The sequence below is a fragment of the Patiria miniata genome, unplaced genomic scaffold (genome assembly GCF_015706575.1).
Source record: "Patiria miniata isolate m_02_andy unplaced genomic scaffold, ASM1570657v1 HiC_scaffold_7, whole genome shotgun sequence".
Lineage (NCBI taxonomy): Eukaryota > Metazoa > Echinodermata > Asteroidea > Valvatida > Asterinidae > Patiria > Patiria miniata.
The window spans coordinates 7,364,686-7,392,658 of NW_024037074.1; the positions used below are offsets into that span (position 1 = coordinate 7,364,686).

The 27,973-nt window shown below is 40.5% G+C and overlaps 3 protein-coding genes across 5 annotated transcripts; 2 read left to right on the forward strand and 1 right to left on the reverse strand.

Moving 5' to 3' along the window:
• Positions 1-1,555: 1,555 nt before the first annotated feature.
• LOC119744306 (anionic trypsin-like) lies at positions 1,556-4,676 on the forward strand. Its single transcript, XM_038220175.1, has 5 exons — positions 1,556-1,598; positions 2,101-2,173; positions 2,501-2,748; positions 3,449-3,603; positions 4,382-4,676. Exons 1-5 carry the CDS (start codon positions 1,556-1,558, stop codon positions 4,556-4,558), a joined length of 696 nt encoding a protein of 231 aa, XP_038076103.1. The 3' UTR covers positions 4,559-4,676.
• Positions 4,677-6,646: 1,970 nt separating this feature from the next.
• On the forward strand, positions 6,647-25,238 carry LOC119745278. 3 transcript variants are annotated; one of them, XM_038221518.1, is made up of 16 exons: positions 6,647-7,060; positions 8,631-8,713; positions 9,291-9,331; positions 9,632-9,710; positions 10,478-10,573; positions 11,910-12,060; positions 14,410-14,556; positions 15,439-16,251; positions 16,767-16,885; positions 17,400-17,459; positions 18,594-18,696; positions 19,426-19,548; positions 20,761-20,873; positions 21,411-21,542; positions 22,116-22,286; positions 22,763-25,238. In XM_038221518.1, exons 1-16 carry the CDS (start codon positions 7,045-7,047, stop codon positions 22,901-22,903), a joined length of 2,388 nt encoding a protein of 795 aa, XP_038077446.1. In that variant the 5' UTR covers positions 6,647-7,044; the 3' UTR covers positions 22,904-25,238. The 3 variants fall into 3 exon arrangements, with proteins under 3 accessions (XP_038077446.1, XP_038077445.1, XP_038077447.1); XM_038221517.1 differs by having other exon boundaries at positions 17,400-17,504; positions 22,763-25,233; XM_038221519.1 differs by lacking the exon at positions 17,400-17,459.
• On the reverse strand, positions 24,153-27,953 carry LOC119745279. Its single transcript, XM_038221520.1, has one exon. It carries the CDS (start codon positions 27,153-27,155, stop codon positions 25,761-25,763), a length of 1,395 nt encoding a protein of 464 aa, XP_038077448.1. The 5' UTR covers positions 27,156-27,953; the 3' UTR covers positions 24,153-25,760.
• Positions 27,954-27,973: the final 20 nt, after the last annotated feature.

Here is a 27,973-nt window from a genome sequence, read left to right on the forward strand (position 1 = left end):
ACGGTAAGAATGCATCCCATTGGATCACAAAAGGTTGCATACGAAAAGGTTGGACGGTTGTGGTTTTTAGGCTTATCTTTATGTGTATTATTGTTGATGAAAGTGGGGTCATTTTGTGTACAGATGTTGATATCCCTATAGCACTGTCTTTTTGGGTTAACGCGGTGTGTAGTTGGTTTCCATAGGTAGAGAGCCAAGACATCATACATATCAAATGTCCGAGGCCAGTGGTGTCTGTTCGCTGTCATCAGTCCACTAATAAATAGTTTCCCAATAAACTCTCTCGCATACCACGTATTGCTTACATTCCCCGTGACTTACTATTCCAAAGAATACAAACATTGGGTTTGGAAACCGACAGATGATATGGAATTGTCCTAAACAATGATTATTATTCTGTTCATATTTCATTTAGGTTTGAGCCAAAAACACAGTGCTGCATGAGCATTTAAAACTCTCGAAATGTATCCAATGAGAGATATTTATTCAAAAGGGTAGCCGAAGCCAATAAAGAAAAGAACTTCTTGTTCACCGGTACGGTGCGCCGCCGCCACTGCTGTACGTGCCCAAGTCAAAAACTTGAGCCACTTATATTGCTGTCAACACCTGCTTGGCTTTAGTTTTAGTTTTAGTTAACAGTCATTCGTGTCTCAGACAGCTCACTCAGATTCGATTCATAAGCTTGTGAACTGCCGGTCATGTCAGATATGTTATCATCAATACTCTCAACACCGCCACAATAAATGCATCACCGCCATTCACGTTCCTAAAGGCACCGCTGATTAGGAATAGGCTAACACCAATTGGTGTCAATCCGGCCTGAATATTTACACAACAAATGGCACGACCAATTAAATGCGTGTTTTCAGCATGTTATGAACACGAAAGGAGCTTTAAATTAGCCCTTGACATGAGTTTTTTTGTAAGTTCCCCCCCCCCCCCAATATGATGCCACAAAAAGTGGTTAGACGAAATGTACAAACTGATAGTAAAATTTGCTAACCATATATTACTCAGTGTATATACCAAAACAGAACTAGGGCAGACTTACAACACATACCACAGCTTACACAACATAACACAGGCTTCAGTACAATTAAGTTACTCTTGTCATTCATTTTCCAGGGCCCCCAGGGAGAACAGTTCTGAGACAACTGATGGGGCTGCCCTGGTAAAAAGAAAATATAAAAATAAAACAATCAATAAATTGTTAGAAATGAAATGAAGTATCATGTGGTATTTATTTATAAACTCGCGAAGTCATTAAGTGATTATTTCACACATTTGATATTCCGACGTGTCATTCATTTCAGTAATTTAAGGCAAATTTCGGGCTTTGTTTAATTTTGCAGCTGATATTTGAGAAAGGCCCGTCCACTTACTGTATATAATAAAAGTAGTTGACATAATCTCGAGTTAGCTTATCTTTCGATAGCATCAACTACAGACCTTTTCAAAATTCAATTTTTCACGAAAGGGCACACTCGACCGGTCGCCAAATAGGAACATTAATCCTTCCCGTAGCTCAGTCCAGAGTCACGTCGCTGCACTCATCATGAATCGTCTCTTGCTAGTTTTCTTTGCCGTTGCAATTACAGGTAAGACCCCCCCCCCCCAAAAAAAAAAAATTAAGGCGATTTAAAATCCTCACAGAAGCTGCTGAGGGAAAGAAGCTATCGTATGGAGCGTAGAGATGACTGATGCTCAAGGCAGTGTGACAAACCATCAAACTGCCTCAAACAAAGTGGCAATTATCTGTGATTTCATTTGCATTATTACGAACCCTTAAATTCAAAACACAGCATTGCCACTAAATGCTTTCTCGTATAGACAACAAAACAACTCAGTAACCTAAATCCGGCTGGGCAGCTTTCACCTATTTCAATTCTCACCATTGATACAAGATTTATAGATAAATACGATGTGTGCAAGGAAGGTATCTGTTGCATGATACATTGTGGGCAATTTGCGCTTAAAACTTAAGGGTTTGAGTTGTGCAAACTGTCCCTTAGTGTAACATAAATTAACAGATACCTCCATATCCTGGTCAAAAGTGACCCATTGATGACGAAGTTCTTTTTACTCCCCGTGTGCCAGCAGCTGTGCCGGTCTCCGGCAGCCGCCTCGCTCCAAGAATCGTCGGAGGCACCAAGGTGACCGAAGGCACCCGCCCGTACCACGTCTCCATTCAACACAACGCGAGTCCGTTCAACAATTAATTACTGCGGCGGTGTACTAGTACATCCACGATGGGTTCTCACTGCAGCCCATTGCGGGTAAGTACTTTAAGTGTAAAAATAATAAAACATCACAGGATCAGTTTTTTCCCAAGCGGTTTTCGCTGCGGGTTTTGCCTAAGAACATCTGGCGAGCGGAACATGGTTTGAATAGTCTTATGATGCAGCTGTTTTAACTTCCAAAGGTCTGATATTGTTCAGAAATAAATGCAACATTTTTATATTTTCCTTCTAGTTTTGACTATGTAATTTCCCCGCTCTAGCTCCTACATAGTATACGTTGGTCTCGGCTATTCTGACCTGCGAGACGTTGACGGCACCCAAGTCATCAAATCCAAACGGGTCATTAATCATCCAGACTTTGACTTCTTCACCAACTGGAATGACATCGCCTTGATTGAGCTGCCTGAGGAGGTCGAACTGACTGACAAGATACAGACCATCCCTATCAACCGTTACGATGTGGCACCGGGAACCAAACTCATGATCAGCGGATGGGGAGCCATCAGTTGTAAGTCCATTATGATGATTGAGACTGAGACTGTCCAATGCATCCGACGGACTGACTGACTGACCGACCCACCAATCTCTCACTGACCTACCGACTTATCAACTGAACAACCGACTGACCAACCGCCTAACGACCAATCAAGTTACTGCTTACTTACCGACGGACTATCTAACCCACCAACTGACAAAAAAACCGACCAAGCAACACTCTCAAAACGCTGGTTAGATTTACCCAAATTCATGGGCAAAATGTGCCCCACGTTGGGTAAACGTTGGGCAAAATTGGCAAATTTTCCAAAATGTTTTTTTAACCAACCAAATTGTAACCAGCGTTTTGCGAGTGAACCCACCGACTTACCTACCGACCGATTGTCCGACCAACCTATCGACCGACGGACTGATCAAATGACAAATCGACAGACCGACTATCAACTGACAAAACCAATCGACCAACTAACCGATTGACCAACCGACCTGTAACTGCTCGATTGATCAAGTGATCGACCGGCCGACAAGCCGACTAACCAACCAACAAATAAACAACACCAACCAACCATTCCACAACGTAACCAACATGTTACTCACCTGTCTAACTTTTCATCAACTGACCAATAAACAAACCCAACCAACAACTAACCTTCTTCAACTCTAACTGGATTATAATAATAATCACAGTTCTCTTTTTTACTTTTCTTTAACAGCGAATCCAGAGGTATACCCCTACCGTATGAGACAGGCCATTGTGGATGCCTTCGACAGAGAAACGTGCAAGAACATCTACCTTGGTATTTTAAAAGATATTACCGAAGACATGATCTGCGCACAAGCGGAGGAAGGAGGCAAAGATAAGTGTCTTGTAAGTAAACGTCTGCCGGGTGGACGCACAACTTAGTTTTTTTCCGCAGAAATAAGACGAGGAGAGCCTGGTATAAGCTGCCCAAGAGCGCACAAATTCTATTCAAATGATTAAAAATGGTTATTCACTGGAGGTCTTATCGTGTATCTAGTCTACGCAGTGGGCCGCATTTTGGCGCTGTGACGTACCGTTCAATGTTTCTGGTTCGGGAGCATTTTGACGTTTCGGTATATAACACTGAAATGACGTCATTGTCCCGACCAAAGTACAACGACTTGCGACCGGTTCACTAACGTTTTAAGCTGGCGGAAAGGTACAAACAGTTTTAGCAGACGACGTTACTTTGTTACCACAAAAGGGATTTAAACACAGTCGGTTGGGTAAGGATGATAATATAGAGAAAATACTGGAAGTAAATGCCCGACTTTTGCTTGTAAATCGTGTAAAATAATTGACCAAAACATTCGTCTTCCCATGGTGGTCATGATGGTCTGCTCAACACACAAAGTGACGTCACGAACATTGACGGTTTTGGTCGGGCGTTAATTTCGCGGTGCACTGGAAACATGTTTCACGTCATGGCTGTGACGTCATCAGAAACATGTTCCAGGTCAAGGGCCGCCAAAAACGCGGCCCAGGTGAAGTCAAAGAGGTGACTGTCAGTGAGTCAGTGGGGGAGTCGGTCAGTCAGGTACAAAGTGGACAATAGGCCCTATATCGGTAAGACCTGCAAAAATACCGTCTATTGAGTATTAAAACACTTGTCTTTCTCTCTCAGGCCGACAGTGGCGGTCCAATCGTCAGCCATTTTGACCAGGCCGGTGGCGAGGTCCTGCAGGGTCTCATCAGTTGGGGCCATGGCTGCGACTCGGAATACCCTAGCGTGTACACACGCGTGGGCAGCTACTGCGACTGGTTCGCCCAGGTGACCAAGGGTGACGTCACCTGCCAGTAGAGCGCCCTCTTGCGGCTATTGAACATTCCCGTAGATTCAAAGAAAGCTACCGTTGGTTGCTATTTTCAGTATTATTGAAAAAAAACAAACAATTCTTATTTGAATTGATGACTCTGAATTAACTTCAGATTAAGTCCCATCAACAGGATATCGCAAAATGTCAATATTGCGAATTCCATCTCTGTGCGCATATGCGCTATGAACCCGGGTTATGTTAATCGGTGATAATTATGGTCGACCCACTTTTTTAGGCTTTGTTGAAGATCAGAGTTGGCATATTAAATTAACTGTTTCAGTCTTCTTATCCCGATATACAAAGTAATATTGCTTCTATTTATAGGCGGGAAATAAGGGTTGTATGGAATAAAGACGGCAAAATAAATCCTTTGTCCCTGTGAATATCATTTGCTGGCGAGACAGAATGTAATAACTATGTCGTACACATTTTTCTAGAGTGCTTTTGTTTTTGACACCAGTATACTCAATACATGTCATTTTCCTCAAAATTAGTAAGAAAACCTCATCTTCGTCTATGGCTTCAGGAGATTCGGGACTCGGGACTTTGGGACCTCAGCTGTTAAGGAGGGGGGGGGGGGAGTTTGTGAAAAGGGCAGTCGCACATCTGTGCGAAAATGTAGACTGTGTTTTTTCCCGGACACTTGGCCTCCGTAACTCCGTAAAATCAAATAATGGGGGGGGGGGGCATCTTTCAATGGGGTCACTGTTCAAAACCCAATTCATTGTCATTGTCAGACCAGGTATCGCGTTCCACGGGACGTTACAATCAACAGAGCACGTTATGTTAAACCAGCTAATTTATCCGATTGCAAAATTCCAGTGGGGGGGGGGGGGGGCAACTGGGGGCCTCAATTTTTTGGTATCCCCTAACCCCCCCCCCCCCCATCCCCACCCCCACCCCCACCCCCGTAGCTACGCTGCTGCAATGGAGACGTCGCCTGATAGTCCTAGCCATGCATCTCCCGAGTTTCTTTCATTAAATAAATATAAAAAACACAACGGGAAACTGACTGGGTTCACTTGAAACAAAATGGCAGACTTGGCGTATCAAATTATATTTCGTATCTCTTTACGCTGACCTATTTTTTGGGGTGTTTTTTGAGTTTTTAAAACGAAGAGGAATCTAGATGACTATTTTTGACTTCCCTTAACCGAACGGCTTTATGAAATTTGAATAAAGTGATAAGAAAAAGAACGCCCTCTAGCGGAACAAGCGGTCCAGCCCCCCTCCTCTCCCCTTTTTCGAATTTTCAGCACTTGCGGTGTTGGGGGAAATGTTGTTGTGTCCGCCCTTGGTGCCCCCTCAACATGCTGGCATACATGTAGACTATGGCTTTCGCCATGGTCTATTAGGCCAAAAAAAAAGTCTCCGGTTTCTGGTATGCGCGCGCGTCGCCGTAGCCATGCGCGTCGGCAAAATGAAAAAGTTTTTTTTTCAATAAAAGATGATGTCTCAAACCGCCAAACTCACTGGTTTGACTGGAATCCTGCTGCGCTGCTGCACAATTTTAACGTGTTTTTAGATGGGGTTATGATCGAGAATAAGCTTTATGTGGCCTCTCTGGACTCCCATATATTTGCACTTAGTTTAGTCGGGCACCATTTGCAGTCATCAGCCGACATTTGAAGCAAAAAAAAACGGGTAAAAAAAAAAAAAAGCCGCGTCGCCGCACCACTTTTTGGGCAAGCTCCATACCAGAAACCGGAGACTTTTTTTTTTTGGCCTTACATAGACTAGTGTCCCCGCCCCACCCCCCCCCCTGAAAAAAAAACCTGGTTACGTATACGCCACTGAATGGTTATCAGGCACGAAGCAATAAAAGATATATCTCCCCCTTTTATTGACCAAAAGTAGTCCTAGTACTTTAGTAGTAGTGTGTGTATGCATCTTCAGGTGGCTAAAAAATTATTTTTATTCTCGAAAAGAGATGAAGGCCTTTTACAGAGGACTGAGAACAAGTTTATTGTTGTTCACAAGCTTTCAATACAGTCAGCCTGGTACCCTGACGTTAGCAAGTCAATGTTAATGGGGAAACCAGGCTGACCTCCAGTTCAATTACGATGCGATGATGAGCGAAGTGTTCGTCGTGTGTTGTTACTGACAAATTAATGTTATTTCACGTTATTTGTCGAAGGTAGAAACTCTTTTTCCAAAACTAAATTGTGTATGTAAGCATAATTTAACCAAGAATAGTCGGATCGAATTGGAATGTAAATTGAGGGCGGTAGATCGATAAACGTCACATGCATGATTGAATGTTCACGATTCAATCATTCGTTGAGTGTATAACTGGTTAAGAAAGTTGTCGACCTGATTACAACAGACAGGAAAGAAACATTCTTAGATAGCCTACCCAGCTTATTTCCAGCAGATTCTTCAAAAGTGCCTTGACTGACTCGACGAGTTTGATATTCTAGCCTAAAATGGGTTAGAAGTCAAAGACTACCAGACTATTTTCAAGTTCAAGATGTTTGGCAGAAAAGGTCAGTTGCTTATTTCTCCAACAAAAAAAAGCATTGTTAAAATAAAATGTTGGACTATCGTTCTTGTGTTGACATTTTAGGATGGGTTAAAAAAAGTGGTTTCTTGTCTAGGCTTTTTCTTCTTCTTTTTTCCAAAATGTTGGATGGATTCTTCCCTTTTCTCATGTTCTCGACTCTTTGGCTGATACAAAATTGTGACCAAAGGAGCCGTTACCCTTTCTACATAGCTACAGTTTTGTTGGAAACAAATAAAAAGAAAATATCTTTGCAAAATAGTTTGCAAATGTATGAATTAAAAAAAAAGAAAAAAAGAAGAAAGAAGGAGGCAGGCAGGAGGAAAAAGGAAGCGGGGACAAAAAAAGGTTAATTTTTTTACTTGGCCATAGGCCTATAATGGGACTTTTAAAATAGTTCTGTCATCATACCATTTTAACCCTAAACCTTACAATACAACTTCAGTAATGTTATTTTTTAAACATTGAACAGAAAAGTAATTACAGAATCCTAGGCTGTGTCCTCATTTTTGTCCTACTACTGGACATGGGACATAAAATTATACAAAGTACATGTATGCAGGAATTATAATTACGGTAGCTGTTGAAGGACGTGTGGATACTTGGCATATAAACTATAAGTTATCCCGCGAGCGCGAGCGGAACATGAATAATGTAGTGCGTCTGTGTCCAACATACCACGAGGCCGAAGGCCGAGTGGTATATAGGACACAGACGCACTACATTTTCCGTGTTCCACGAGTGCGAGCGCGATAACGAATTTATCTTCAAGCAAACTTGACGCACAGTAAAGATGGAACATGCATTCAGTACACGAACTTTTCAGCGGTTATCCTATCAAGTGCGTGTTGTACTGAATGGCGTGCGCATATTAGAAAAGCGCAATACGCGGAGTGCGGTATGGACCGAGGCTGTGCTACATGGTTATATGTAGCACGGCTTGTTGCCATGGATCGACCAATCAGGATTGAGGATTCAAGTTTACTTGAAGATAAATCGACTTGCATGCACAAAAAATAATGAACTACATGTACAAATGTGCACGTTACGCCCCAACATGGACTCTGAGTGCAGAAAAACATGCAAAACAAAATCAGTTCAACTCACTCTTTAACCAACAAAATACTTCAAACTTTCCATAAGGGAAAAAGATATAAGGTCCTCAGTATTTCACCAGCCAAGTTTGAGGTCTAAATTCAATTGTTAAAGGAGACTTTTCTTCAACATTTTGCGCCTTAGAGTGAAGCCAAGTGATTTCAATTTGAAGCCCAAGACTAGACTGGCACATGTCCAATTTTCTGAAGAAAAAAAAGATTGACTACAGTGGTCTGGTGGCATGTATAGAGGGAATGTATAAAAAAATAAAGACTGGGTACCAGATGTTTCTTACTGAGTCTGAGACAGTGTGTGGACTGGTTGTTTCATGTGCCAGTCTATTTTCTTGTGTTGCATGTTTTCAATATCTTTAGTTTTGGGACTCTCATACACAGTATTGAGAGTCCCAACTATAGTGAACGGCTCTATTCTGTATTCATCTTGTATTTCCTCTCATTCAGGATCCATGGATGAGATGGAGGCAGCCAAGTTAGCCTCCCTCAAGCACTATCTTAGTCGGGAGCTCTCATCCTCCATCAAAAAGGTAGTTGTGTTTGCATTGTAGGGGTAGGGTGCCACTCCCTTCCAACCTCCAACTCATCTCAACCTCTCAAGAACACTCAAATCCCTACCTCAAGTCTTGTCCCTTCTCAAAAACATTCTTCCGAAAAAGTTTCTTTAAAATGTAACATAATTTTCCAGGAAATTCCTACAATATTAAGAACTACTGACAATGATATGATGATCTGGATAAAAAAATCCCACAAATTTTTAAGTCAAACTATGCTTATATATTCACTATATCACACATGAGATTGAGCGAGATGGATTGTAGATACAGAAATTTTGTGAGAACAAAAATCTATAAGAACAGAAAGTGAAATGTTGTAATTCTTTAAACGACCCTGAGTCTTCAAATATCCAAAACCTGCTTTTGCCTATATTTAAATGAATTTAGTAAGAGCTAACCACTTTTACTTTGCACAATGCTTCAGTGTCCCATTTTCATGAAGTACAGAGAATTTGTCATTAGAAAATGCCTGAGGAGTTGTGGTGAAGACGAGAGTGTAAGATTTTTGAGGTGTACTATTTTTAAACTTGAGGTTTCGTATTCGTTACAGCTTCAAAAGGACCACATCTCATCCGATTCAGCAATACGAAGGTAAAAGTTTAAACTGGATTGATGTGCTCAGATAGAAAAGCATTCTGTCTATAAAAACATTATTTCTGTCTGGCGAAACTGTATATTTTATGACCCGTTTTCCTTGAACCAAGCCACAAAGGTGACACTTGTCACTACAAACCCTGTAATTGTCACTGTCTTTTTAATTATGTCATTACAAATGTCACTGTCATTGTTGTTACGTCATTGCAATGCCATTGTTCTCCATTATGCCAACATGACCTTAATCGTCCTCTGTAATGATGTTCCTAAGATGCACTTCTTTTCTTATTGTTTCAGTGGGGAAACGGCCAATAAAATTTGCAATCTGATCGAGGCTGTGTTCCTGCATCACCTCAAGGAATCTTACAGCAGTAAAGTAAGTGTCTTTTCACTCTTTTGACTGACTTGGCAAATAAACCACTTCCAAGATGATCATTAATCTTACTATTTTGTAGAAATCACTGCCTGCAAGATTCGTATCATTTGGAAGTTGAATTTGTATTGTGAGCACTGTCGAAGAAGAACGAAGACAGAATATACCAGTTTGTCATTTTTTCTTACCAATGCAGATTATTTATTTATAATACCCAGAGTATGCCCAGCAGTTTAAACCTGGTTTCCATTGGAGCCCTGCATGCAACACAACTGACTACATACACAAATATTTCAAATACAATACAATAACACAAAAGCACATGGAATAATGCATAACTATTAAAAAGAGACGAACCTGTGTTTACAGGAACGGAGTGCCCATCTCTCTTTCATTAGCGATTGGGCCAGACTCATATGCTGCTGTGGGGGGTCACCACACCTTCTCCACAGCGAGTCTGTTACCTTCCCAGCATTGAATAATGCCGGTACCCATTTAACACCTGGGTTGAGAGGAGTAATTGAGGTAAAGTGCCTTACCCAAGGGCACAACATGCATGGCCACGGCGGGGCTCAAACCCACAACCTCACGATCATGAGTCCTGTGCTCTACCGCTAGACCACACGTGTCCACAAAACTATTAAACAACTATTGAAAAACCCTATTACAACTATTAAACAAATTTTCAAATGAACCATTTGGAAAATGCAGCTTTCAATAAGATTATTTCCAGGTGAATTTATCCATTTTTGGGTGTGTCTACCTTTCAGACTCCTTGGCCGTTTCTGATGAAGTTCACCCACAAGGATGTGGTATCCCAGCTGAAGGGGCTCTCTCACGTCAACACAGAGGTTGGCTACTGCAGGGTAAGCGGCTTTCAGCCTGCCCAAATCTGGTAAACCTGCTAAGCAGACAAATCGGCCAAACCAGATGAAGCATCTGGCCGCCACAATTCTGGTTTAAACTTGGCCAAATCTGTCAAACTGCTTAGCTGAAAGTTTGAAATACCGAAGGCCGGATTTCTTGGCTCAAAGAATTCTGCGGTTATGACTTACATTTCTGCTTAAAGGACCAGAACAAGAAATCTGTGCTTACCATGTAAGCCAAACATTCTTTGATTACATATGAAATATGTTTTTGTCAGTGTCAAATGTAATGCAAAGTTGGCAGATATTTTAAGCTTATGGTAAAGTAAAATGTGACCCAGATAAGGGCCCCGTCTTCAACAAGTTTAGATAGCGCACAAATTCTGCTAAGCGTAGAAAAGCTTTTCCCCAGAAAAATTGGAAACTAGCCATTCTGTTTCCATGCTTATGGCTTACAAGTGAGTAGTTCTAAATTGATTTCTGCTTAGTACATTTGCAAAACTTGAAATAAGCAGTGTTTAAAAAGGAGTGATGTACATGTACTAAAGGCTGTTTGTGTTTTTTTAACAGCATATTTTAGTTCTTCTGTGAACGGGTCTCTGTGAAACGTGGCATCCATCCAGACTTGCACTATTCTCAACATTAAAGGGAAAATACAACATTTGCAAACATCAAAAAAAGAAACGATCAAATTATCACGAAATACCTTACTGGATTGTTAGGAATGACAGTCTAAAGCATCCTTTAAAATTGTGACTCCTGGTGTGCTGACATTTTCAAGAAAAACTGCATTTTTCCAACGCTGGTCGGCCGACCAGCGTTGGAAAAAACTGGCTTTTTTTCAAAAACTGTTCTTAATTTTTCATATTTAGTTTTCTGAATTTTCTTTGCAATTGATTACACACCTCTGAAGGGGTACAAGCCTGCTAGACGTATGCAAGTGTATTAAGTGCTCCGTTTCATCTGATTGGGGTCAGGGAACCAGACTACAAGAACATGATAGGTTTTCTTGGTTTTTCCAGCATCTACAAGCGCAAAACGTGAAACATGTCAGTTCAACAATATTTTCTATAACATACTAATCCTCCAAATCCATCTATTTCTGAAAATTGAAGCAAAAGCAAATGTTGTACATTCCCTTTAAATGTTTTTCTTTCATTACTACACTCATAAAAAGAAACTGACTTGACGCAAGTCAATATTTAGAGTAGACAAAGTTATTCAAGTACTCCTTTGTCTATTTAGTTTGACTTTCTGTATCATTTTCATGTGTCCCTTATTTCCTGATTGAAATGGTGAACACATAATTATAATAATATGTCTGTCTTCCTGTTAGGCTTGGGTAAGACTTGCCTTAAACGACGGCCTCATGGATAGCTACATGGACGCCATGTTGTCTGATATGAAAGTGATACAGAAGTACTACAAGAGAACATCGTTCCTGCGTGACTCTGAGGAACCGCATATTATGAAAAACTATCTTCAAGGTATGCCTCTTTTTGTTGTAGCGAGGTTGACTTTGGACAAGAAGCTTGTTTTGTTTTGTATCTTGAATGATTTCAGTTTACTGAGGCCTTATGTATCATTCCATTTGCATGACATTATGTTCACTGAGTTTGTCTAATGGAGTGTCGTGGTCTGGGGCGTTGAATTCATGGTCTGCGGGTAACTCTGCAGGTTGTGGGTTCGAGCCCAGCCTGGGCTATGACACTTCTACGCCTAATATGGGTAGGGGTATTATTAATGCCTTGCAGTGGAGTAACCCATCCCAACCCTATTCATACTGTGAAGAAATTAGATTATCTTGTCTTGTTTCAGTGTGAGGGGCTGGTTCTTCCACACTTTCATCTGTAGCCCACACCTTGAGTGGCCTTTGGCCTTGTGATGGGCGATTTGCATAAAAAAAAATCAAATTCTCTGCGTGCATGTACGTCTGACTGAATGATGTACAAGGTCGTTAAGGTGGTGGTACCTTAGTTTGGTCTGTGATTGGTTTCTGCTCATTAGATGTCACATTATTAGTGATGTAGCACATTCACTTTTCCAACAGCAGCTCATTGTAAAGTGTCTGACATGTACGTCTGAATTTACGGTATTGCCCTAATGACATCTCCACAGATCGAAGTGCACAAAAACATGCTTACCAAACAGCTGTTTATATTTGACCAGTCTTTTGTTCATACCTATGTAGTGATCACACATTCATAGGCCCTGATCCTTATCCATGTTTTATCTCAGTTTCCTTGAACAAACCTGGCTTTATTGTCTGTGGTCAACATTAATGCTGGTATTTGAAGGTGGACAGTGCATGTAAACTGTACAGAGAATGCCCACATTGGAAAGCATTTGGGAAGTGATTTTGTCAGAAAATTAACACAATTTCTAGGTGTAATTGTTTTCATTATTTCTTCCAAATCTGCCTGGAGATTTTGCAGGACCTTGCATTTCCAAAACGCGATATACGCCATTTTGTTCCCTTTTACAGGCATGCAACTTTTCCTTGGATGGGCTGATTTCCTCCTTTTTCACTTCACACTTTGGCCATTGAAAATTGAAAAACACTGTACAAAGTCTTGTAAAAATTGGAATTTCCTCGTTTTTTGGTTGATTCCAAGTTGCATGCCTGCTTTTAGAATCCTGTGTTCTCCTGGCTGCCCAAATGCAATTTCAGCAGTTATTACTTAAACACAACTTAAGAATATAATAAAGCAAAAAATAAAGTTTAGAAAAAGCTGTTATATACTGTTTGTTTTCTTTAACCCTTACCTTCCCCAATCCTCTAAAATTCTCTTTGCAAAATGGAGGATTTTGCAGGATTGAGCCTATATGGCAAAAATGTGTGGCTGATTTTGGAGGGTGCACTGTGTCAAGGTCTTAGGCCGGACCTTGTGCAAAATGTTCACCGTTTTCAAATGGATATGTTGCGCTTTGGAAATAAACTCCTCACTTGCAGAATTTTTAAGGCAGATAGACGCCATTCATGCCATTATAACATGTACTTTACAAAGAGCTTGAAACCCCTGAAAAAAAAAAAATGAATTGTGCAAAGAATGTGTTAATGGATACCTGCATGATAGAGGACTTTTCATGGTTGTCATTTGGAAGGTCCCTATCAAAAACAAAATACATATGTACATGTATATGTACCTTAGGAGTCGGGGTTTCAATGACGCCCTTACCTTTGTGTGGCCTTTTGGCCTTGACACAATTAAATAAATAATCAAAAGTAAATGTGACATGAGTCACCTGTGTATTTGCATAGATAATCCAGACAATTAATACAAAGGACATGGTTCTGACTAGCAAACGGTTATTTGGACAGTATTTATAGCATTTATTCTGCAGAACCTGATGATAATGTGGGGGTTTACTTTGAGCTCCTGAATGTACTATTGTTCTTTGTCATACAAGCCTAGACAACAAAAGTGGTAAGATGTAGCGGTGCTGTCTTGAACGTGACCCATAAAGGAAAATGTAAAATGTAAAATGTGTAAATAGTTTCCTGGTGTCTACTACTCTACTCTTGGAAGTAATTTCATTTTTGCACATCAACAGAAAATTGCCTGTGTAGACACTTACGTAGCGCCGTAGGTCTAGAGCATTGAACTTGGGGTCTGTGGGTAATTCTGCAGGTTGTGGGTTCAAGTCCAGCCCGGGGTTATGGTGCGTGTGCCCTTGGGCAAGGCACTTTTTCACTCCTTGCTTCTCTCCACGTCTCTTCGTCGTTCGGTCACCCCCGACTGTACTTTCTTTGTTGGTGAGGGGGGTACTTGTGAACGGAGCAGATTTTTTAATTGAGACGAAATCCAAATTTTTCTTTGTCTTTTTCCCCTCAGGTTTGGTCAATTTCACCTTCCAGTTATCCTTCAACTCCTCCTTGCTCAACGTCTGGGGAGCAGCCCCGATGATCTTGGCTGGTTCTTGGGAAACACCCAGAGAGAGAACTCACAGCATCCCCAACTCTCCCAAGAGAATCGTCACAGGCAAGTCTGTGCATTGAGAACTGTTGGAGTTTAATGAGGTCATTCACAACAAATCACAAGTCAGGTCACAAGTAACTTAGGTTGACCAATGAAAATGGATTGCCTTTGACACAGTTCCTTAATGTGACTTGTCTAGTGATGTGAGACTGGACTTGTGATGTACATGTAACACTGCCACTGTCTTGCTCTGTCTCATTGTGAGAACCTTACACCAACCCTGAGTTATGGTTAAGTCAATCACAAGTCAAGTAAAATCACAAGTCCATCACAAGTCAATCACTAGTAAAGTTACAAGTCAGTCACAAGTTAAGTCACAAGTCAAGTCAATCACAAATCCATCACTAGTAAAAATACAAGTCAGTCACAAGTCAAGTCACAAGTCAAGTCACAAGTCATATCCTAAGCTCATCACAAGGCAAATCACAAGTCCATCCAAAGTCAAAACACAAGTCCATCACTAGTCAAATCACAAGTCCGTCATAAGTCAAATCACAAGTCCATCACAAGTCCATCACTAGTCAAATCACAAGTCCGTCATAAGTCAAATCACTAGTCCATCACAAGTCAAATCATAGGTCCATCGTTAGCGAATCACAAGACCAGCACAAGTCCATCACTTGTCAAAATCACATGTCCATCATTTGTTAACTCACAACTCCATCACAAGTCCATCACAAGTTAATCTCAAGTCAGTCACAAGTCAATCACATCAGCTCATAAGTAGAGATGAACAGTGATGAAGAGAACACCTTAGAAATAGTTCATCTGAGTAGCTTCTGACTTGAGAATGATTGTCTTGTGATTGACTTGTGAGGACATGATGACAACTCTGCCCTCCTCATTTTTACTTGGAGTTAAAAGCTATTTCTTTAAATTATTTAGGGGGTCCTCCGCTAGGCATTCATCAGGCGGACAGACCAACCCAAGACCTTCTGATCACCAGAACCAAAGGCGATGATATCCGCCCACAGCGAGACAGGGCCTTGTCATTTGAGGATAGCTTCCACGAGTGTGAGATTAGCAGCGCCCTCCTGCGCAGCCCCTCAGAAGATGGACCCGCCCTGTTGAGAATGGGTGGGCCCACCATTTCCACTGACACGGACCCTACCATGCATGAAAACAGGGGTGTTCCTGCATTGGGAGGGGACCTGCCTGAGATTCGGCAGGACAGCTATGAGGACAGTATCGTGATTCACATGGTATCGGAATCCCCAGTAGACAACGCAACCTCGGAGATCAAAAGTGACAAAGTTGAAACAGTCTACCAAAGCACAGATGAAAACAAAACCAAAGAATTTGAATTTAAAACGGACGAAAAACTACAAGATGGAATGGCTGAACGTTCTGACATCAGTGAACCAATGAGCAGGGAACCAGTTAACCCATTTGATGTCCCAGAAACTGAAATTCACGACTCAGAGGCCAACATCTACAATGCCAAGGAAAGTTCTGGTGAAATCTCTGAAATGCCCAAAGATGACCTCCAAAATGGAGAACAAGAGGGCGCTGTTGAACCAGCCCAACCACCAAAGGAAGTAGTCAAGGAAACCCTTAAAGAGGACACCAATGAGGAAGCTCATGAGCGTGTCCATGGCAACAGCCTTGGCGCTATGAGTGGCTGGTCGTCGGAGTTCCAGAATCAACTTTCTCCGGATACGCCAAGCAACGAATCAATTCCTGTAGTAGTTTCTAAAAGTAAGGCTCAAGTAAGGCATTATTTGTTGGCTAAGGCTTAAGTTCTTCATTGACTGACTGTTTTAACCTTGACCTAGCCATAGTCAAAATCTCCGATTTGGACATGACCTAAGTTTGACCCCTAGGTCAGCCATGTTTAAATACTTTGAAATCTGAAAACCTTGTCTGTTAAATTCCTTCAAAGTGTGACGCCTTTTATAAAATTCCTTTTTGAATCCGTTGGGGCCTAAATATTGCAAATCTGACAATGAGAATTTTGGTTCCTCCTATAAAAAGAAAGAGAATTTTGAAACTACAGTAGTTCAGTTTTGTTGGGAACATATTATTTCATTTTGATTATTTAGCTTTTTTACTTTCAGTCAATGCCCATGAATCTCATGTGAGATATTGAAATTCCTAATATTCTTAAAAAAAATGAATGTGAAAAATCATCCTTTTCAGGCTACCAAAGTCTCAAAAGTTCGACATAAGATTGCAGTTTTGTGTATTGATTATTTTTCTATACTTTCCTGCAGCAATTAGTTACAGCTCTATGTTACAGGAATACACTCTGCAAGGCCCCCAGCCCCCGACATCATTCCCTGAGACCTTGCCTACACGCCCAGACAACCGACCAGCACCGCTTACAGAAGGGGTAAGTAAATCCATAAATGTTGGCTCGGTGGTTAGGATTTACAGTCTTCATGGTCTTGCAAAACTAAAAAATATGAATTCGTTTGTGGGATTTGATCATTTTTTTTCATACCAGACTTCCAGAGTGCTTTAGTGTCTGATAATTAGGCCTCACAGCGAAAAATATACCTATAAAATCTTTTAAAAAAAAAACCATTTACTTATGGCATATTGCTGATTTGTGGGTGAATTTTCCTTTCTTTTCCTTTTGGTATCATACTGAGGGAGCCTAAACACTTAAAATGCTTGGGTTGTCCTCTGGGAACACCTTCTGTTCTCATTCAGATTCAGTTTGGGGAATCCTGCAAAAAAAACCTGCTTGGTGGAATTTGAAAGATTTTGGAGGGTTAAGCTTCACCCTGATTTGCGCACTTACCGTTTAGTATCAAGTGTCAGTTTAACTTTGATGTGATTGACGCAACCCAAAGCCTTAATTTTCTGCTGTTTGCTATCTAATTTACTGCTTCCGGTTCTAGGCTTTATCTTCTCGTGCCCGCAAACCCTCCGACCTTGACGACTTGCCCGCTGACTTTGAGGTAATTCCTTTAAGTACCTCACCAACATCTCAATATGCTGACGCTGTAAGTGGCATCGATGAAAGGACAAAGTTACTGGATTCATCCCCCAGCCCCACCACCCTACCCCCCCCCCCCAAACAAAAACAACTAGAAAGAATATAAATAACAAGTTTTAAAACAACTATCAAGTAATACTGAGGCCAATTAAGTTTTAGTACTCAAAAGTTTGGTAAGGGACATTCTTATACTGAGAGCTCACAGAATGGAAGCCTTGAAACTTTCTAATCTGCATGACCTTTTTGCCTTTGACTTGCATTTATACCTGCTGAGCATGGCGCCCTCTATTGACAGAGACAAGTATATCAGCTTGATTTGCAACTTTTTATGTAAAACAAATTTTTAAACAGTGCAGAAAAGATTTCAAGAATGTTTTATATATTGCTACCTTTGCTCTTTCATTCTCAAAATCTGTGCATGTATTCTAATATTGACTATTAGAAAGTAACGAATTTAACTAAAATTCGTTTTGTGAGCCCTAGGTATGTATTTTGTGAATGTTTTAGCTAATACCAAATTTCCTAAGCTGAATCCAGTAACTTTATTCTCCATTAACTGCTTATTTGTTTGTATAAATTAAATAACTATACAATGTATCTTGCCTGGAAACTACAATATCTTGCCGGCCTTGTTGTATTTTTATTTTGAATTTTGTGTTTGCTTTCTTGCAAGTTTTCCTTTCACTTGTAATGTCGTGGTACAATCATCGAAAAATTTTGTCTATATTTTGTCCTTAACTTTATTTTAGCATGTCCATTCGACATTTCATTCACTTTCATGCTTCAGACAAAGTGGTTATATACAAAGTATTCATAAATTACTCATAAAAACTTTAAATCTTTTCTACAAAGATGCAAATAACTATATAGGAATAAATGCAATTGGAAAGTTTAAATTAGGTAAGCCTGCTTTTCTGACACACTTGGAGAGAAAGACACTTTAAAATTGTCCGTCTTTGTGAGCTTGCAGTCACAAGCAATGTTAAATGGTTCGTCCAAGTTTCCTCTACTCATCTCTATGAAATGTATATTCTTTTGCCTACATCATTTACTGCAAACTTCAAAGATTGCCATGAACTGACCGTTTTGTTTCCAGAGAACGCAGTCTTTACTCACCATGGTTACAGAGCTCGGACGAGAGAAAGGTCTGGACAAACAGAACTACCAGTGTAGAGGCTGCTCCAGACCGGTTGGAATTAGTGAGTAATCTGTTTTCAAGTTCTGGTTTGGAAAGAGTTCCATATCTGGACATCACTTGACACCCTGTGCACAAACCCTACGAGACTGGTGTGAAAAAAAAGTTTACTGTTTTCTCAGTAAATGCTTTCAATATTTTCCTTGCAAAATTTGACTTTTAGGACTTGTTGTCGCTTTCTGATGGCTGATAGGTCACTGCAGAGAAAAATTAGTGATGTCCATGGAAGTCTTCCCGCTGGTTTTTCTCAGAAAAGGCAGAAAACATGGAGTTTGAAATGGTGCTCTCGGAAGTTACGATCTGATCTGTAAAACTGTTTGATCTTTTATCCATCGTACATAAAGAAAGAACGCAGGCATACACAAAATTATGCAGCATATAATATTGTAAAATGTTTTCAATTAACAATGATTTAAAATTAAAAAATGTATTATTAGGAATGCAAATTTTCCTCGGATCCACTGATTTCCTCGTTTGTTACTTCTCATGAATGCCATTACAAATTGACAAACACTATACAAAGTCTTATGTGGTTTGAAATTCCTTCTTTTTTCTAAATTCTTAACTGCATGCCTGTAATAATATAGTGTAGTTACAGTCACAACACCAAAGTGACAACAAAAGTTGATGCTCACTGTGTTGAGGGCGATCTTAGTTTGCCCAAACCTGTTCGACTTAGAGTCTTTTTTTTTGCTCTTGTTGAGAATAATCATACTTGTTCTCTTCCGTGCAGTTTACGGCAAGGCACGGGTGTGCAGCTATGATGGCAACTGCTACTGTTACGACTGTCATAAGGACGATGAGGCAGTCATCCCAGCTAGGATACTCTACAACTGGGACTTCCGTAAACATAAAGGTAAATATCAGGATATTTTGATCAAGAACTATGGCTAAGGCCAAGTTAAAAAAAAAAAACCAGTTGACCATCCGGGGTTTTTTTCAAAGAAAGGGGGGATGAGGGCCTGCTTATTTTTTATATATAATTTTTTTCCACAATTTTTTTTCCACAAGGTCGACAAGTGTTTAAAATAAAAATGGCAGCCAATTTCGGTTCAAATGACCGCCAGCTTTTCATTAGCTATCCTTATAGTTAGAGTCCAAATATTCATGTTAAACATGTATTTTATTAATGCAAAATACAAGAAAAAGTTTTTGAGGCGAGAGAAAAAAAAAAGATGCGGCTTTAAAAAAAGGATGCGGGCGGGAATGATTAACTGTTTTTTTTAACTTGGCCTAATCACTGTCAATGATTCTTGTATTTGTATATTCTATTCAGTAACATTTTACTCAAGTTTGTAACCTTTTTAATATTGGGTTTTTCCGCTCACCGACATTATTTATGAGAGCTTTTCAAAATGTTCACTAAATGGCTTTGGTTGGAATATAACCCACAACCTGCAAATGTGTTGCAGTTCCTTTGAGTGAAATGGTCTGTGAGCTCTTATTCATAAATACCTAAGACAGTTAACCCATTCCTATTGGTTGAGAGCCCGTCACTTGGCCGGTCTTAAACGGATGATAAAGACATGGCTGGCTGGTCTAACACTTTTCCAGTGTCACATGAAATTTGGACTCCCATGAAATCCGGTGCCTTTTACCGTTTTATTGGTTGAAAGTTCACAATCCTCACGTAGGTATGCGCTATACTACCAGTGAGTCGGTATTTCATAATCCTTTATTCACACTACATCAGCACAGCTGCGTTCTGCGCCACATTGCGCACCAGTCTCCGTATAAGGAGTTGTTACGACTACTCGCGAGAGGGACATACCATAACATAGCTAGCGTGGTGTTTCAAAAAACATGAAGTAAGGGCAAAACCTAATTTAATTTATATCACCCCGACGCAAAATTCCATCTTATGAAGTAAAATTGTTGAACAAACTTGTTCGAAATGTATAATTTTTGACTTGTGGTGACTTGTGGACCAAAAAGCCTTCAGCTCTGGTCCTTATCAGCGTCCAGACTCTAAACTGGTCTTAAACATAGTGTTTAAAACCAGCCAAGCACACATTTATTCCCTTAATATAAGTACCACTATTCCTCTCCCCCCCCCCCCCCTTTGTAGTTGCTGTTCACACCAAGTTATTCCTGCAGCAGATAGAGGAGATGCCGTTGATTGATCTCAAGGAATGCAACCTCTCGCTCTACAAAGCCTCTTCAGAACTTGCTAATGTCTTGGTAAGTGCCACCTGGTCTAAAAAAAACACCTTAAGTTAGATTTTTTAAATCCGCTGTTGGTGTAACCATATTCTCTCCAAACTGAAACATCCAATATTCGGAGATAGTTTGGTGTAGTTTTTGCTTTCTTGAGACATTGAGAAAGAGATGAGTTTTCGAAAAGAGTTTCTTAACAGGACTTTAAAGGATAAGCCAATATAAATCACCTTGTAAAAGATGAATCGGAAACTTGAAAAACAAGATTTGAAAATAAAATGTACAAATAGATGAATTCAATTTTTGTGAACAGTGCTGAAAGTTGTGTCTTTTTCAGCCAAAAAGTTCAGACCAAAACTCCCAAAACTCTTGATGGATGTATTTGTTTGATGTATTTTAATTTGTTCAAGTGTTGGTTTGTCGTGAAATTTCACACGTTGTTACTCCAATATTCCACTCAAATGCCTGGTGCCTCCCAAAGACATTTCCCAAACTTTTCCAGATATCTCCCCTTCCTCCAAACAATCATCTTTTTAAATTCCTCCTTTGTAATTGTTGTAGACGGTACGGACTCAGCTGAAATACCTGAAAGCATACCTGTTCACCTGTAAGCAGTCGGTCGCTGAGGGACTACGCAAGAAAATCTGGCCGCGGGAGTACATGCTAGACCATGTACATCTATACTCAGTCATGGTATGCTGCAAATTTTCAACCAAAACAACCCAAACTTTCCACTTTTCCACAAAGTTACTTTGGTTTTTTTTCTATATAAATCAGAACAAAAAAACCCAACATGGATCCTCTCCTGAACATCAATTTCCAAATGAAGTTGTTATTTTTTGATTTGAAATTTGTTTTTTTTGGGTGGGGGTGTTGCTTTTCTTTCATTTCATATCAATTGAAACAATTATATCCTGTTCATTACACTTTAAAAAGTACAACAGGCATAATAAAGGTTTTCAGAGGTGGTGAAACATAAAAAGCATAACTTGTAAAGGACGGACAAAAAATGTACAAACTCTGGGTTAATGTCAAAGTCATAAACTTTCTTTATGTAGTGTTAGAAAAGGTTGCAAATAGTTTGAATTTTTGAAAGTGCATTTCTTTAAAATAAACATTTGAACATTTTATTAAATAAATGGGCATTTTTTTTTGGGGGGGGGGAGGGTTTAGAAAGGTTTTAAACTCGCATAGAACTGGGCTGGCTTTAAAGAAAGTCAAAATATAAGAATTAATTGTTGTCATTAATTGATGCATAACTTCTAGGACTTGCTGCAAGTGCAATCCGGTACATTGCTTCACTTCCTGAGGAAAGTTATCGTCTTTGCAGCCAAGCACGTCCAGCAGTGCGCCCTCTGTAGTCAGAAAGGGTTCATCTGCCTGATCTGCGAGAGCCCCAAGATCATCTATCCGTTTGATACTGATCTTACCGTCAGAGTGAGTAGTAAAAACAAATAACCAAACTGTAGAAATGTGCTTATATCCTACCATCCCATAAACCCCAACCGATCCCATCAATCCCCATTCTAAGTGCTAACCTCAAAGCCCTCCAAAACCAAAACCCTTCCCCTGAACTCTTCCAAACAAGGTTTGGTGTGCCTCAACTCAGTCGCCATCCCCCGCCCCCCCCCCCCCACCCCCCCACTCCCAAACTCACATACAACCTGCACTACCATGACTGGTGTCCCCAAACCAAGACAAAAATGGCTTCTTTATTTTTAAAGTTCAGGAATAAATTCAGAAAAATCACTAAATCTCTGAATTCAGTCTTTAACATTAAAAAAATTAATTCTTCTCACCAACCCTCCCCAACCTATTAAGTAAAACAACTGCAAGAAAGACATTGAAGAACAGCGAGATAAATATTTTGGACAAGATTTGAATATTTCCTGGATATTTTTGTGGCATTTCAGTGTGACACCTGTAAGACCGTCTTCCACAAGGCCTGCAAGTCCGACGTGACCCCTTGCCCTAAATGTGAGCGACGGCTTCTCAGAAAACAGCAACTGCAGACGTCGCCGCAGGATCTAGACTTTGCTTCACCGTTCACGTAACCAGAACAAAATAAAGTCAAATTGCACAACAGTTAACAGGTGGCACTGGTACCCGTGCCGTAGAAACCAGCTATGTTATTATCTGATCTTAAATTAAAATAATGAATTAATGTTTTAATCGAGTCCTCACAAAGTCCACTCACAAGCTATTCAAATGGAAGTGTCTAAGACATTCCTTTATCATATTTTACTCAGAGTAACTTGCTAATTGACTTGTGATAGACTCCACTACAAATGAGGTCGGAAGTATAAAGGAAAATATATATACAAGTTTACCCCCCCCCATAAAAAAAATCAACACATTGAATGTCAAGTTAATTCTGAGTTTTCTAGGAAGTTATTTGTGCACTTTAAGTTTTAAAGCCTTAGGCACACCCATTTGTTTTAACCCTTTAGTATATTATTTGATATTTTCGAGGTTGCATTAACATTGTCCAACAATAGGCTCCATTGTTCTAAAGTGACCGTGGGAAGTGACCATCGTAAACTGACCACTGGAAACCAGCAGTGTTATATGTCTGCACCAAGCCCTAATCCTGCACCTATTGTAATCAAAGTTGGTGTTTTCTTTCACCTCTGGTCTTACTCGTCCTGGCCACAGTGTGGTTGCTTTTCATTGGAGGTTATGTTGTTGTAACTGGTATATCTAAATATTTGTGTTTCCGGTGTTTTTTAACATGGTTCATTCTTGTCGCATGGCAGAATTGTAAACAAAAAGGTCAGTCCATGTGTAAGTGTAACCAGTTTGAAACAGTTAAAGGTAATATACAACATTTGCAAACATCAAAAAACAAAACCACCAAATTATTATGAAATACCTTATTTGACTGTAAGTGAATGATAGTCTCAAACATCCTGTGAAATCATGGCACCTGGTGTGCTGTCACTTTCACGAAAAGTGGAATTTTTTATCAATTTCCAATGATGGTCGGCCAACCATTGTTGGAAAACAAAACAGACGTTTTTCAAATATCGCCCCCAATTTAGCAAATTTTAGGTAGTCTACATTTTGTTTGCAATCAGTTACACATCCATGAACGGGTGAAGGCAGCTAGTCTGGTTCCCTGACTCGACAATTCCGGACATCTATAAATTGCTCTGTTTCATCCGCAGTAGGGTCATGGAACCAGACTACAAGAACAGCATTTTCTTTTCTTAGTTTTTCCAGCATCTAAGAACACAAACTTGTAAACAGTTCAGTGTAACAATATTTGTTGTGAAATACTAAACCTAAAATCCATCCATTACAGAAAATTACAGCAAAAGCAAATGTGGTTTATTACCTTTAAGCACAGACATTAACTAGGCACAAAAAAATGTTTGCTTTGCACCCAAAATGTTAACAGCAAAACAAAATATGATTAAGCAGACAATTTGTTTCCTCATGTAAATGTTCTAAGCCAGTAGTTTCTGCTTACCATTATTTTGTAAGTCTTAATTCTACTAAGTTATTATTCTTAGACAACTACAGTATTGTAACAAGTTGAATGAATGTAAACCAATATAATAATAACAGTATTTACCTAATACCAATAAAAAAAAATACAAAGTAATTTATACAAACTAAAAAGCACACAGAGAGTGCAAACATCTGCCAAGGCTGAAGAACTCCCAGTCATATCGTCAGTACACCCAAAAGAAATACTGGTATAAATCGTGAAGAATCCTTCAAACAAATCCTGGATCCAGATCCCGATCACTTCCAAAATCGAATCGATTTGTACTTGTACCAAGGACCACCCCTAAAAATAATTCTTGCAAATCCGTCCATAACTCCTTGAGTTATCTTGTTATCAGGTAAACCAACAAACACACCAACCAACAAATTAACCAAATTCGATGAAAACGTAACCTCCTTGGCGGAGGTAATAAATGAAATTTCTTCACCAAAAATTTGCTTTTTTACCCAAACATGGCCAGACTGCTAATAGGTGATTAGTTTGCAGTATGACTAGGAAGAACTTCAAAAGTGTGTGGCAACGATTTATGTAGTTTGTGTTGGTCAGCCGTAATCTTTTAATTTATTTTGGAAAAACAAACATTCCATGGATTTCAAGCTATATCATGTAGTAGTACCTCTCTGGACAATAAGTGCTGATTTACATAATTTCTGCACTTTAGTGCTACATCTATGAAAAATCCATTGAAATTACTGTGCACTAGTGTCTTGTTATGCAATATTTTCTAACTTTTAATTTATGAACTTTTAATTTATTAATCTTGTAATATTAAGTGTGAGGAAATTACCATTGATGGCTGTTTATTGTTAATCAGGCAAATTGTACAAAAGCTGTAAATATTACTTGGAATAAAACAAAATGAGAAAAATATTTGATGTATTTGTATTTCGTAAGCTAATTTTTTTAACTGCTTATATACAAGGACAACAAACTGTTGCAGTTATGTGGAACACGGGTTCAAAATACAAGTAAAATCCTGAGTTCGTTGTCTTTCCCAAATCCATATCGTGTTAGAGAAGGTTTTAAGGTTTTTATTTAACACCCCGGCCCCTCAATAAGATTAAACTTCGTGGAATCAGAAACACATTGAAAACTCAATGCAAATTGCCCAAGTGGGACAACTCGGAGAAAATTTTTTTTTCTGAACAGGGTGTATGCTGATCGCCCAAACAATACTTGCACTCCTTTTTTCCCCAAAAAGTTGCATTCTAAAATATTTTCCTAAACTGAAGAGTTGGAATCTGAAGACAGTAACAACACTTTTTTAAATGATCTAGCCACCTCCATTTCCAAGTCTAGGTTTTTGGAAAATAAAAAGATAAACAGTTATTCCAATCGATTTTCAAATTGTCCATACCCTGCAATTAGTTGTGACAACTATTTTGTTGTGGAGTGAACTATCCATCGATGGCTGGTTCAGAAGACGAATTTGAAGACGATGACGATATTGTTTTCTCCAGAAACTCCTTGACCTTGGCTTGCAACTCCGTTTGCTCACTCGCACGTCTCTTGTCCAACATCTCGGAGAATCTCTCCCGGCAGATCTTGACCGCCTCGTCCTGGCTCTCCGGGCTTGAGTGCCGTCGGCGTGAGAGAGCCGCGAACGTGGCGGGGAGGTTGAGAAGGACCTTACGGCGGGCGTCACGCAGCGGTTTCTCGGCTCGCCACTCGGAGGCCGGACTGCTCGCAGATGGCCAAGACGGAGACGGATGGTTGAGAGGGGATGTTGGGACTAAGGAATCTGCGTCTGCTAGCTCGAGAACGGGTTGCATCCGGCTACTTTGGGAGATCTTGATGTTGGGGATCGGGATGCGAGGGGAGGGCGGCGGGCGCGGTATGTAAGCCGGCGTGTCGGGCCTGTCTCCCGTACGGATGTTTCCCTCATCCGCTGCTTGTGATTTCACGGACGAAAATGGAGATTGAGGGGAACGAGGCGAAGAGAGACATTTGTGCTGCTCGATTGGGGAATCCGGTAGTACGGTCACATCAACTGATATCTCACTCAGGCTGGCATTGGAGAGCGACTTTAAGCCCAGACTTTCGGTGGACACGGACCGGTGCAGAATGTCCGGGGTTCGGTGGAAGAGTTTGGGCGAGTTACGGGGCGAATCCCGCGGGGATCCTTGGGGAGAGTCTCGCGGGGAATCGGTCTTGTACACGCCGCCGATCCAGGCGTGTTTTCCCGGAAATTTGTCGCCCAAAATTTTGGGAGAATTGGACCCTGGCGGCGTGGATGTGTAACCCAAACCTCGGGCTTTGTCAACCGATTCGGAATCGCTCTCTGATGATGGAACGTCGTTTTTTAGTTTCAACTGTAAAAGTTGGCTGGCCAGGGTTAGGTCATTCTCGCTGTATCTTCTTGGTCCTGCTCCCTTGGCAGTGAGGACGTCATTACCACGCCTGCGATTCGGAGCGGCTGAGCTGATCCTTGGCAGACGATATCGGCTGTACTCAGACAAACCTGCTTTCCCGCCATTTTCGTCAACATTGGCGAAAGTGCTGCGGAGGTGGCAACCGCCGTTGGTGGCGTTCCGAGCCTCTAAATCCATCCACACTTTCACTGAATTGCCAGCCATGTTCAACTCGTGGAGAGTCTTTTTCAAGTCTTCGGTGGTCCGGCGCAAGAGCTTCACAGATTTCTTTTCCTTCGACTCGAGTCTCCCCAGAGTGGTTTTGAGAAGTTTCTGCTCGCCGCTGTTGAGCTGACGGGCTTGCTCGCTGCGACGGTCCAGCTGCCTTGCCGTAAAGCCTCGGTTGTTACGGAGACTCGCGCAATGCTTTTCGGCGTCCATCTTGGCAACTTTTTGCCTCACCAAAGTTTTTGCGACATCGACGACAGCCAAACTGGTAAGTCCTCAGAACTGTAAGTTCATGTCCGATTCCAGAATTCCAGATGATTAAGACGTAATGTAAACATGTCACTTTAATCCAGGGTTTTGGACAAGCAACTTCAGCTGAAGAGTAAGGTCAGCCCTAAAGGTGCGAAGTTTTCTGAGAAATCAAAATATTGTCCAGTTGCATCGCCTGTTTGCGTTTTAACTTAACGCCTAATTGATACGCGTCTGTCTTTGGGTTTTCTACCTAAAAGCGTACCGTAAACATTTGCTCACCTTTTCCACGGTAACAAAATTCGCACATTGCACTTCACCAACGGAACGAACTTCAAGATAACTTTCTTGTCACAACACATTAAAGTTTGAGTTTGACGAAAATGTCTTGCATCTTCTGTCTCTCTCTTCTCCAGTCATATAGAACATTCTTCTCGTTTGTCCTCTTATAATCTCACTCCTCGTTAAGGCTCACCACATTTCCAGTAAAATTTCACCTGCGAGGCACCAATTCTGCCCAAAAAACCGTCACTTTCAGCGCAGTGTAACACTCGGCCGACTGAGTCTGCCGCAACTATTTAGACCAGTCTGTCTTAATTTATCAAAGGTGTATCACCTTTCTACAAAGTGTTCGTGATGTGTTTGGTTTAACTGTGTAAGCGTATCTTCTCCAACCTAGCGTCATCTAATGAGCAACATCGCCTCTTTGTTTAATCATGAAGTCAACTTGTATAAAAGAGAGTCCATGGTCTAATGGTTTAATTTTCGACCTGCGTGGCTCT